Consider the following 13,102-nt stretch of genomic DNA (forward strand, 5'->3'; position numbering starts at 1 on the left):
GAGTCCATCATTTCTTTTGAAGAAATGACTGCAGTGGTCCAGCAGCTGAGTTGTGGCCGTACATCTGGATTGGATGGACTTCCATCTGAGTTTTATAAGACATTCTGGACTCTACTAGGGGAAGACTTGTTTGAAGTCTTCCATGAATGCTTGGACTCAGGGACTCTGCCATCAAGCTCCACAAAGGCAGTCCTGACATTGCTGCCTAAAAAAGGAGATTTAGGCCTGCTCAAAAACTGGAGACCAGTGTCACTTTTGTGTACAGACTATAAAATCTTTGCGAAATGTATCGCAAACAGACTGAAAATGTGTATGGACATGGTTATTCATCCCAGTCAGACCTATTGTGTTCCTGGACGGACAATAATGGACAACCTGTTCCTGGTTCGGGACATCATTGACTTATCCAAACTTCAGAGCTTGGAAGTTGGCCTTTTCTCCATAGACCAAGAAAAGGCATTTGACAGAGTGGATCATAATTATTTGTTTAAAACTCTTGAAGCTTTTGGTTTTAGCCAAAAGTTCATCTCCTGGATCCAACTATTATACTCTGGAGCCAGTGTGTTGGTAAAGGTTGGGGGAGGCCTAAGCCGACCAGTTCCAGTACAAAGGGGCATCAGACAAGGTTGTCCTTTGTCTGGGATGCTTTATGCTCTGGCCATCGAACCTCTCCTAAACCAGCTCCGACAGAACCTCACAGGATTGACCCTTGCAGAGGATTCAAATAGTACAATAACCCTATCAGCATATGCAGATGATATCACTATTCTTATCACTGAACCCAATGATACCCAAATCCTCCAAAAAAAGCTATCTTTATATGAAAAATCTTCCTCTGCAAGGGTCAATTGGTCCAAGTGTGAAGGTCTTCTGCTGGGAGAGTGGAACAGCAGAGAACATCCTTCTTTACCAGCTGGGTTGCAGTGGAGCAGAGAGGGAATGAAAGCTCTGGGTGTCTTTCTGGGGAATGATGCCTTCCAAAATAAAAACTGGGAGGGTCTTCTAGAAAAGATCAGTGCCCGATTGTCTCGTTGGACATGGGTCCAGCCCCAGTTGTCCTACCGGGGGAGAACCTTGGTTGTTAACAACTTGGTCGCCTCTATGCTCTGGCACCGATTGACTGTTATTGAACCTCCAGCAGAGCTGATTTCAGGTATACAGAAAAAACTGGTGAACTTCTTCTGGGGAGGATTTCATTGGACCAGATCTGCTGTGTTGTACCTGCCAGTGTCAGAAGGTGGGCATGGACTGATTGATCTCTGCAGCCGTATTACATCGTTCAGGCTACAGACTGTGCAGCGCATGCTGTATAATAAACAACACCTCTGGTCAGAAACTGCATCCATTTTACTTCGTAGAGTGAACTCTCTCATATGACAAGCATCTGTTTTTATTAGATCTGGACAATGTGGACATCTCACAGACTTCTCCCTTCTATAAGTCGGTCCTCACTGCGTGGAAGTCTGTGTTAACGTCAAAGAGAGATTGTTCTCAGTTCTTTGGAAGTGTTGGAAATGAACCTCTCTTTTACAACTCGTTCATCCAATGCAGATTACTGAACTCCGACTGTGTACGCCAGGCTCTGCTTAAAGCTGGAATTAACAGGCTGGTCCATCTGAGGTCTGAAGGACAATGGAAGACAGCTGCAGAACTGAGGCGGGAAACAAAGATCTGTTCCCTTCGGCTGCTGGAGAAGTTGTTAAGAGAAATCATAGATGCTCTACCTGGTCTCTTTAGGGAGGCACTAGGGAGGCAGTCTGAAGAGGAACAGTTCCAGAGAACATCTGATTTCCCACCATTATCCATCTGTGCTGCAGTGGAGGAGCAGGAGGAAGAAGCCGGAGCTCTGCTGTCCTTTAAGACACCTGAACTGTCGGATCTTTCCAGCGCATCAAAAAAGAGCCTGTACGCTGTAGCTGTAAAGGTCAGTAACAGAACATCATTGGTCGGTGTCCAGGAGTCGAGGTGGCTTGGTTTGTTGCCTCCAGGGTTATCTCCCAAAGGCAGCTGGAGGTCCCTGTACAAACCTCCTATAGAGAAACGCACTGCGGATCTCCAGTGGAGGGTGGTGCATGGGGCCGTGGCTACAAACAGACATGTGGCACATATAGACCCCAGAGCAGGAAGCCAGTGTGTGTTCTGTCAGGATCAGGAGAACCTACACCATCTGTGGCTTGGCTGTCCCAGACTGACTCCACTGTTTCTGCAGCTGGAGGGTTGGCTTCATGACCTGGGACATGAACTTGAAGACAGACTTTTCATTTTTGGCCCAAAATACTGTGCAGCTAGGCGCAGGAATGTCTGTCTGACTAATTTTTTAATTGGTCAGGCAAAGATGAGTATTTGGCTCACAAGAAGGAACAAAATGAAGGGAACAGGGTCTGTGGATGTGGGCTCTATGTTCAGGGGGCTGGTAGCAGCACGCCTGAACATAGAGTACACATATTACAAAATGGTATCTGGAATGGAGGAGTTTGTTTCTGTTTGGGGGGTTGGGAATGTACTATGTGTTGTGGACGGTATGTCTCTTACTCTTAACTTCTGAAAAAGAGTAAATGTATTGTAAATATGTAAATATGTACAGGGGTGGTGGGTTTGTAATGGTGTGTTTTTTTCATTTTTGTACAGGTTCTTTAATTTGTAAATGATAATTTGGACCAATAAAGGTTCCGTTAAAGGTCAAAGGTCTCCTCGTTTCTCCTCTCCTCGTTTCTCCTCTCCTCGTTTCTCCTCGTTTCTCCTCGTTTCTCCTCTCCTCGTTTCTCCTCGTTTCCCCTCTCCTCGTTTCTCCTCTCCTCTCCTTGTTTCTCCTCGTTTCTCCTCTCCTCGGTTCTCCTCTCCTCTCCTCGGTTCTCCTTGTCTCTCCTTGTTTCTCCTCTCCTCTCCTCGTTTCTCCTCTCCTCGTTTCTCCTCTCCTCGTTTCTCCTCGTTTCTCCTCGTTTCTCCTCTCCTCGTTTCTCCTCGTTTCCCCTCTCCTCGTTTCTCCTCTCCTCGTTTCTCCTCTCCTCTCCTCGTTTCTCCTCTCCTCTCCTCGTTTCTCCTCTCCTCTCCTCGTTTCTCCTCTCCTCGTTTCTCCTCTCCTCTCCTCGTTTCTCCTCTCCTCGTTTCTCCTCTCCTCTCCTCTCCTCTCCTCTCCTCTCCTCTCCTCTCCTCTCCTCTCCTCTCCTCTCCTCTCCTCTCCTCTCCTCTCCTCTCCTCTCCTCTCCCTTTCTCTAATGTTCCTGTGTCATTTGAATGCTGTCCTCCCTCTTCACACATCCTGCGAGTTTTGTGTGACTAAACTTTTTTTTCCTCCAGAAATGTGTGTTGCTTGAAAAACAAGTATTTGGCTCTAGTGACAACCAGATGAAAGGCAGGCAGTGTTTTGCTTGTCTAAAGCGCAGATTTTACACTCTTCTGTTCTCCAACTATAAAAACAGAAGAGTTGTTGCAGTGTCTGTTGACATTTTTGCTCACTGTGAAGTAAAGCAGATGGATTCGCCTCAGTTTCACATCTCATGCGCCATAAAAAAAAAAAAACAAAACAAAAAAAATCCAGTTTATTTTGTTTTGTCAGTGGGTGCATTAGTTGCAAAATATGACCAATGCTACAGGATGTTGATAAAATTCTAAGAGGCGTGTGCCTGTGAAAAGTAGATAAATAAAACTATGAGGACTGGAACCTTCCTCCACATGCACCTGCTCTTAAAAATGTTTCCTAATTTCAAGTAGTAAGGGAATCTATGGTTAAACACTTTAAAAAAATTAAGACACTTTAACCCTCTGGTATCCAGGTGCGCCTTTTAGGCACACTTTGTGCTTCGTGTTAAAAAACTTCATATTATTTTTCACAATTTAAATAAGGTTAGAATTCAAACATTGTTGATTTTTGCTCGGTCTTTAAAATTCTGGCCACCAACTAAAATTTGCACATTGTAAACAAAACAAAATTACAAGACTAGCATCTGTCTCCCAAGTGCCTAAAATGCACTGTTTCTTCCATTTGATACGTATGATTAGGGCTGACCTTGATTTACAAAAATAAAATCAAATTACAGCAGAAAAATAAATCAATATATCATATTTAATAGTTTGATTTATAGGTGTGCATTTTTCGCACACTTGGTGACAGATGCTAGTATTTTTGAACATTTGACCTAGCGCCAAAAATAATAATGGAAATTAACCGATGTTGCTGTTAATCACTGACATATGCCAGGCTGCAAAAATAAAGTAATATGTGATCCACTTTTTATGTAGTATATTGAAAAAAAATATTTTTATGTGTTTTTTGCATCAAAAAAATGGTTTGTTTACATTACAAACACGACATTTAAAGGGTTAAAAAATGTGACAATTATTGAGTATTTGGTATTTTTATTTACAGCTCAAGTTGATGAAATAGAAAAAAAGTGTAAAAGAATTAAAAACAAACTGTATGAAATTTTTTTTGACATTATTCCACAAGTGTGCCTTTTTGGCACACTTGGTGCTTAGTAAGGGCCCTGCTAGACGGGATACCGGAGGGTTAAACTTCAAAAAATGCTTTTATTGTAGTTCTCCAATACACACATTTTTTTCTTCCTTTTTCCTGTTTGGCTTGGTATATATATTTGTGTACTCTCTAATAATATTAATAACTTTACATGTCCATATCTTGCATGTAGGACAGTGGTTTTCAACCTTGGGGTCGGGACCCTACGTGGGGTCGCCTGGAATTCAAATGGGGTTACCTGAAATTTCTAGTAATTGATAAAAATAAGAATAAAAACACACTAATAAAAATATATATGGTGAGTTGAGAGAGACATTCAAAATCCATAAAAGACATGACAAACTGTGAAGCTGAAACTGAAGCACTGTGGTTCTGTTTATCTGTCAAATGTTCATTGTGGTCGGTTTCAGATGCTGCAGCTCTTTCATAATTCATAGTTTGAGTTCTTGTTTGTTCAGTATTAATTGTCAGCCTTGTAAATCCAAGCTGGACTGACTGTACATATCCTGACTAAGGAAAATAAAATTCTCACTTTGTGCAGTAATCTACACCTGGCTTTTCTGCCTCCATCCATAATAATATACATTATATAGACTAAATGTCATCTAAAATTAACATTTATGTGCAACATATATAGCAAACTATTGCATAATCAAAAACAAATTAATTTCAGCAAAAATGTCTCTGTTTTGAATGTCTGTGGTCAGCAGAAATTTGTGATGTTAAAATGGGGTCACCAGCCAAAACAGGTTGGGAACCACTGGTGTAGGATGTAATTGTGAATAAGCAGATTTGTCTACTCTTAGGCAATTTTTTTCCTTATTTATTTTTACCTCCACCAAGGAGGTTATGTTTTTGCCGGTGTTGGTTTGTCTGTCTGTCCGTGTGCAAGATAATTCAAAAAGTTATGGATGGATTTGGAGGAAAATATCAGGAAATGTTGATACTGATTTGCCTTGGTGGAGGTGTGCGCTCTCCGAGTGCTTTGCTAGTTTCTTTGCTTTTATTATTTGCTTTTATTATTTTTTTGTCTTTATTTTTTTTTTAATTTTATTATCTTTTTTTTTTTTTTATTTTACCTTTTTTAGTTCTGAGTAGTTTGCTATTTTTCTTACTTTCATCAAGTATGTCATGTGGGACCGGGGATGGGAAGAATGGGACATGCGTAATATCTCTGAAATTGAATATTCAAGTGTTCAATGTAACTTAAATTTGTGCCAAAAAATTAGAAACAAATGTATAAAAAAAAGAAAAAAAAAGTTCCTATGAAGAAAGTTAAAGGAAGATTTTAGTCAAAAAAATAAAACACTATGGCTGATAAATGACCAGTTCCCAAGCGCATCCTCACAAATGTCGATCTCTTGTCTCTTAGGTGAAATCGCAATCCGTGTTTTCCGAGCCTGCACCGAACTGGGGATTCGCACCGTGGCCGTCTACTCCGAGCAGGACACCGGACAGATGCACAGGTACTAATCTACGCCACACTGGAGCACAATAGGCCTGCGGTGGTTTAAGTAAAGGGAGCGTAACGGGCAGATGTTTTAGTAAGCTGCTCAGCTGCCACCGCTGGGTATCGACCACCAAACGCTAAAAGTTGATTAGAGCTAAGTGCAATTAAAGGAAACAGGGGAGCATTTTTCTCTCCTCCAGCGCTTCGGGCCACTTCATTGTTGTGTTGTCGGTGTTAAGTGTGGACATAAGTATAATTGTATTGGCAGTGCAAACATTCGAGTAATCACGCTGCTTAGTTTACACGCAATGTCGTAATCAGGCCTCGCAATCCATCTCACTTAAATGTCTTTCCCTGACTGATAAATGTCGGCATAGGCTTTACACCTCCACCAGTTTCTATCTATCCTGCCTCCCCCTATCGATCTCATCTTCTTTGTGTTTGCTCATATTTTCTGTATATTAGAAAATGAGACAAACATAATTATGATTGTTTTTTTCCCTGCTGTTATAAGTCTTAAGCACTATTCAGACTGGATTACTTTTACATTGGTACGTGGGATAAAGTAATAATTGCCAGAGATTCTAGTCCTGTCCGAATGTGCTACGTCGATAATCCTTACCGCACAATGTCTGTTAAGATTACCATGACTTTTGGGCAAAATCAAGGGGAGGTTAACATCTGGTCAAAAAAATGTAATTACAATAAAGTGCACTAAACTTCTATTTTTGGGTAGGTAATTACTTATATTTTCAGGAAAATGTATTTTGAAATGAGAAAAAGTTGTGGGGAAAAAAAAGAGAAGTTTTAGGAGTGTGAATGTTTGGAAAATTACAAAGTTTTCTGCTGCCATTTTGGGTGCATTTTATAAACTCTCATAAATAAATACAATTTATTCCAAATACATTCATATTTGACTCTTATATTATTTATGTCATATTCTAAACACAGTGTTTAAAATGAATAAGTGCATTGTCAATTTATATACAGTTTTTTTTTATATCGTTCAGCTCCTGCCCAAACTTGAAAAATGGCCTGGCAAACCATAAAAGATAAAACAGGTCAACTCTTCCTCCTTTTAGTTTTTATTTAGAGGATTGTTAGGTTGAAAACCTTTAAACAAAACAGAAATATGCAAACATCGTCAAATCATTTTTACAGCAAACAATATCTCACATGCCTTTAAATGTTTCTAGACATTTCAAAGTACTTTATTAACGAAATATTTAACTTTAACTTAACTTTTTAAAGTAACATATTATTCAAATACTCTCATTTTAACGTAACATTTTAAAGTACCATTTTTTTCAAATATTTTAACTTTTTTTTTTTTTTTTTAAAGTACTCCAAAATGTACTCAAAATATGTTAACGTCAATTTCGCTTTTTTAAAGGGCAGGACTTTCAAATACACATTCATCATTAACATTATTTCCCTAAAATAAAAATACTTGTCCATTCATACCATTAGCATTGCATATCTATGCAAAATACATTTGAGTCTAATGTTAATGTTGTTTGTATGTTGTAAATATTATTTTAAAAAAATGTATGTGATATTGATAATTGAAATAAAAAAAAAAAAGTTTAATTTGATGTTTACTTCTGTTGTCCATCTGTGACGTTTTTGGCTTTGTCCATTCGTGATGCTGCCATTTGTCAAAACTCTTGTTATTTAGGTATGATGAAATAGTTTTTTCCTCTAACCAATTATTAGGTTGTAGAATAGAGGGTTTAAGGTATACACTGAATACATTGTAGGATGAAAATACCATAGGAACTTCACTTTTGAGAACTTTGTAGTTCTTGCAAAAAATAGACGTTCATTTTTTTGTCCATCCGTGACACAGTAGTTTTTGATAGTTTTCATTTAAAAATATCTGAAACTAGATTTTGCCCCTTTGAGTGTGTTTAAGATGGCATTATACCTTTCCAATTATGTGTAATATTTGTCTTAAACTCGTCTGGTTCAAAAGTTATGAATCAAAAAGTAGTGGGACGTCCTTGACCTCACCCTTTTACCTTCTGTAAAAGGGTTCAGGAAAATAACCCCAGGTAATACTAATCCTATGTGAATAAACCAGTAGTTAATATGTGTGTAGATATTCCGTCATATCCTGTTTACAAGTGGTTTTTTTCACGGATTTTCAAGCATGGAGGCTCTTGAAGAAGCACTTTTCCAGTAGGCAGTCGGACGAGTGTGTGAAACCTTGTGTGCTGTCAGAGTTGGCGTACAACAGACACGATTCAAAGCAACGTCATACACACATGACGACAGGAGGGGGCGGTGATGCGTGAATGAATTTACCCCTCCCACTTGGGGTAGTTTTACTGATGTTTCTTATCCTGTGCGAATTGACCATTAATATTACCGACGTCCTGTGGTAAAGATGCATTACCCCATGTGCCCATCGGCTAAAATTTGCTTAGAGGTCTTATTTCTGTCTTTGTGCATAAGAAATCAATATAAGTGAATCCCCAAAGGAACTTTGTGTTGGTAAATGCAAGTTCTGCAAATTTACAGGATTTCAGTTCTGTTGCAACATCTTGATGGTCATATGAACTATGTTTTCAGCTCAAAAATGTCCAATTTCATCACAATTAATGCTATATTTTCATGTCACAAATGGCCAAGTTATATTTGAACTGAATTTACCTGAAAAACAAATCTTCTATTCTTTTAGATTCCCCAGTTTTTCTTACAAGATTCTATCCTACATATCACATGTTTTATTTTCACAGGTTCAATATGGAGTATGGTGCTGATCCATCCTGCTTATGTTACGCCAATATATACATTAAGAATGTCATACATCACTTTTTAAATCAACAGTTTTCTTATAATAATCATTTTTATACAGAAATAACAATTCTATATTGTTATTTCCTCTTTAGTATGATTATAAAATATACAATAAATAATTCTGATCCTAGTTTTTGCACAGGGATCATTTGTGGAAACAGTGACATGGCTGCCGAGCATCAGTATGATGGGATCTGTAACAACCATGTCACATCCGTCCACTGCCACATTTAGTGTTTTTGTGTCAGCTGTTATTGTTTTAGATCCACAATACTAACATTTATGAATAAGAGGAGAATTAGCAATAGTAAGTATATAAGTTTATTACTAATAAAGTACTGGTACTGACCAGAGCATCATGGGTAATGTCACGTCCGTCCACCAGCAAAAGTTTTCACATACACGTGCTATTCAACATCCAATATTTCTGAAAATAGAGCTTCCACTGTCAAATAATCAGTAGTCTGTGCACAAATGTATTAGCATTATTTCAACACAGTTCTATGCATTTCTTACAACTTTATTTTTTTTGACAAAAATGGCCACTCATTTGACCCCCTAAGTAAATTTTAGCTGTTATCAAAACTGACAATGTTTTCATCTCATTTTTTTGCATTGACTGACATAATTTAATAATAATAATAATGTAGAACTAATCCAGTCTGATTAGTGCTTAAGTTGTAGCACGTCAGCTAAATGAATGCGAAGAGAATGAAAACAGTAACAGGTGTAGTGATGCAAATTGGTTCTCATTGTCTTTGAGCTTTTCCAAATTCTTATGCACACACAATGACAATAACAATGGTTCAAAATGATGCAAAATTATAAAATTGTCTCACAGATGCATCCCAAATCCCCCACCCGCGGGTCTGTATTTTCTACAAATTTAGTAAAAACACTACAATGTTCTGAAATGTGAAAATGGATGCACAGTTTTTAGCAAAATAGCACACAATTTTCCAGGGGAACGACCTAACCTCTAAGAAACAGAGGGAAAACCCTGATTATAGTGTGCATCTCTTGGCTGAATACCACCGCCTCGCCTCTCCAGTGCTTGGGAGCGTTGCCATGAAACCATAGTTGTTGGGTGCTGCTTGAGAGCTTTGTGCACATCTGTGTGTTTTGTTTTGTTTTTCCTGGCCGCCTGCCAGCCCACTAATGTCACATCCTTTGCACTTCACAGGCAGAAGGCAGATGAGGCTTACCTGATTGGAAAAGGCCTGCCACCTGTCGCAGCCTACCTGCACATTCCTGACATCATCAAAGTGGCCAAGGTAATGTGCACTCACCAAAGTAGAGGCCTTTGGTATAGACGAGTCAACTGTCAACAACCAACTATTTTTTTTTTAAGATTTCAGGAATTTATTGGTGCATGCATAAAAAATTTGGCCTTTTTTTTGGCATAAATCAACATACTTGAGGGGAACATAACTTCAAAAACAGGACAACAACCTTAAAAAGTTTTTGTTTATCTATTTCTGGTGTCCAGTTATGAAACAATCTAAGTAAGGAACTCAAGTAAAGTCCTAATATTAACCAGTTTAAGAAAATGTACAAAATAATTTGTTTAGCAGTTACAATTGATAATTCTCATTACTGACCATCATTGATAAGGTATAGGAATTAGAGGCAGAAAAGCCTATGTGAATGCATGTGTGTGTGTATGTATCAGTGTATATATGTATTTATACATATGGAAGTGTATGTGCATGGGTATGTATATGTATATACGTCTATGTATGTGTAGATGTATGTGTGTGTGTGTGTGTATGTATATATATATATATATATATATATATATGTATATATGTATATATATGTATGTATATATATATATATGTATATATGTATATATATATATATATATATATGTATATGTGTATATATATATATATATATGTATATATATATATATGTATATGTGTATATGTATATGTGTATATATATATATATATGTATATATATATATATATGTATATGTGTATATGTATATGTGTATATATATATATATGTATATATATATATGTATATGTGTATATATATATATATATGTATATATATATATGTATATGTATATATATATGTATATATATATGTATATGTATATATATGTATATATATATATGTATATGTATATATATATGTATATATATATGTATATGTATATATATATGTATATATATATATATATATGTATATATATGTATATATATGTATGTATATATGTATATATGTATATATATGTATATATATATATATATATATATATATATATATATATATATATATATGTGTGTGTGTGACAGTAGAGATTGGAATCCAGTAGGATTCGTAATCCTACTAGGACAGATAGGAATTTTAGTTTGTCCTAGGACAAACTGAAATCCTATCTGTTCTAGGGTTAGGGTTTGGGTTGGGGGGGTGGGGTGGGGGTTAGGGGGTTAGGGTTAATCTTCAGAGCCTAATTTCTTGTAGGATTTCAGTTTGTCCTAGGACAAACTAAAATTTCAATCTGTCCTAGTAGGATTACGAATCCTACTGGATTTCAATCTCTACTGTGACATATATATATATATATATATATATATATATATATATATATATATATATATAATTATTATTATTATTATTATTATTTTTTGCTGGTTTAGACAAAGGGATGAGAGCTTCTTCTCACTCCATTTTGAATATGACTCTTTTTTTCTGTTTTTGTGTGTATTATTTTTGCTTCCTTGAACTTTCATTTCTATATTATGTTGTGCAAAGAAGTCAATTAGCAGCAGTCAGGAAGCTTGTACTATTGCTATATTTGGAATAAATCAATAAAAAAAACCCATTTGATTTAGTGATTTATTCTGAGCATGCAATGAAATTTAACAATATATATGAATAAGAAAAACATAAATAATAATACAAAAATCAACACTCAAGACAATCTTAGACAGAAAAACAGCACAATATTTTCATTTACATGCCCAAAAAGGGGTTGGGAAGAAGTGCAATTTATTTAATCCCACCCCCTGTCTATAAACTATTATTAATAATATATATTTATCTCCCTCTTCCTACATTATTCTTTTATATTTATATATCTATTTACACACACAAACACTCATACATCCGTATACGCATACATATATACATACATACGTTTTACATATACACACAACATACAAATACACATACACCTATGCATTTCTTGATTGTGCTGACCAAATATAAATAAATAATAAGTAACTCAAAGAAAGAATAGTATCCATACTTATACCCTGTTGTCACCATATTCTTTCAATACAGTTAGAGATACAAATAAGCTTTCCCTAATGGCAAAACCTTTACTTTACAGTCAAGCTACACACACTCCTACTGCTGAAGAATGGTCCGATACAAAACACACATCCAGGTAGACTGGTTCAAAATGAGCTGACCTTTACAGTGAAACCTGATAATGGATAATAGCTAGTGCAGAGCGTGGTTGATGTAATGTTTTGTAGGCATTCATTTTCCCCTGATACTAAAGTCATTTTTAGCATTTGGCTCCAAACCACATATTTTTACCGAAGCATATATAAGAAAATTATAGCCAACCAACGGAATCTTTAAACTTAACACTTCAATTTTTACACAGCGCATGATTTTAACACCAACTGCAACAAATAGATCGGTGTTTATGTCCAAAGCACATTCAGAATCTGCCATTTGATATTATATGTACCCAATTAAAATGTTTTTTTTTTCCCCTCTGAACACATTTTCCTTTTTAATAGCTATTGCTTTTGGGAAATGCACAAAACTAAAAGAGGAATATGCCCACCAGCACCCTTTTAAAGCTAATTAATTAAAATAAAGAGGGCCAAAATGTTAAAGGGAAATGTTTTAACAGTAAATTAAGCAATATTACTTACATTTTTTCCCCCTCTGCTTTATTATAACACACCAGTTTTCTGTCACATTTCTGAAATATTATTCTCAGGTGGCCCATCCCAGTTTCAGATGACCTTCCTACAGATTAAGAAAAAGAGAGCACCTTCTTATTATCCTTTACAGGCTGCCTTTGTTTTCTTTCCTAGCCCCCCCCCAACCATATTTCCTTCCTATTTCCCTCCCCTTCCCTTTACTCGGCCACTTATCCCAGACTTCTATCAGATCTGGTCCTCGTTCCCTCCATCCCTGCAGGACGCGTTGCCAGTTCTTCATTATCATTTTTCTGATCAATCTCTCACTGTTTATAATTTTCTGTGTGGCCATGTGGTCACTCAGCCAAGTTGGGGACCCTTTACTGTCCAAGTCATTTCTCAAAATCAGTCTGCCTTTCTGGGATGCGAGCCACCCCATGCCAGCGAAGGACCGTGTGTGTGCATGTGTGTGTGGTTATG

The 13,102-nt window shown here is 36.8% G+C and overlaps 1 protein-coding gene across 2 annotated transcripts in view; it reads left to right on the forward strand.

The window, feature by feature from the left end:
- The window catches only part of pcxb (pyruvate carboxylase b), an 848,274-nt gene that overhangs the window by 39,076 nt on the left and 796,096 nt on the right, over positions 1-13,102 (forward strand). For both annotated transcript variants that reach the window (XM_030162429.1, XM_030162430.1), the window contains 2 exons: positions 5,847-5,940; positions 9,910-10,000. In XM_030162429.1, the coding sequence (XP_030018289.1) occupies positions 5,847-5,940; positions 9,910-10,000 (185 nt within the window). The remainder of the gene's footprint in view (positions 1-5,846; positions 5,941-9,909; positions 10,001-13,102) is intronic.

Source organism: Sphaeramia orbicularis, chromosome 18 (genome assembly GCF_902148855.1).
Source record: "Sphaeramia orbicularis chromosome 18, fSphaOr1.1, whole genome shotgun sequence".
NCBI lineage: Eukaryota > Metazoa > Chordata > Actinopteri > Kurtiformes > Apogonidae > Sphaeramia > Sphaeramia orbicularis.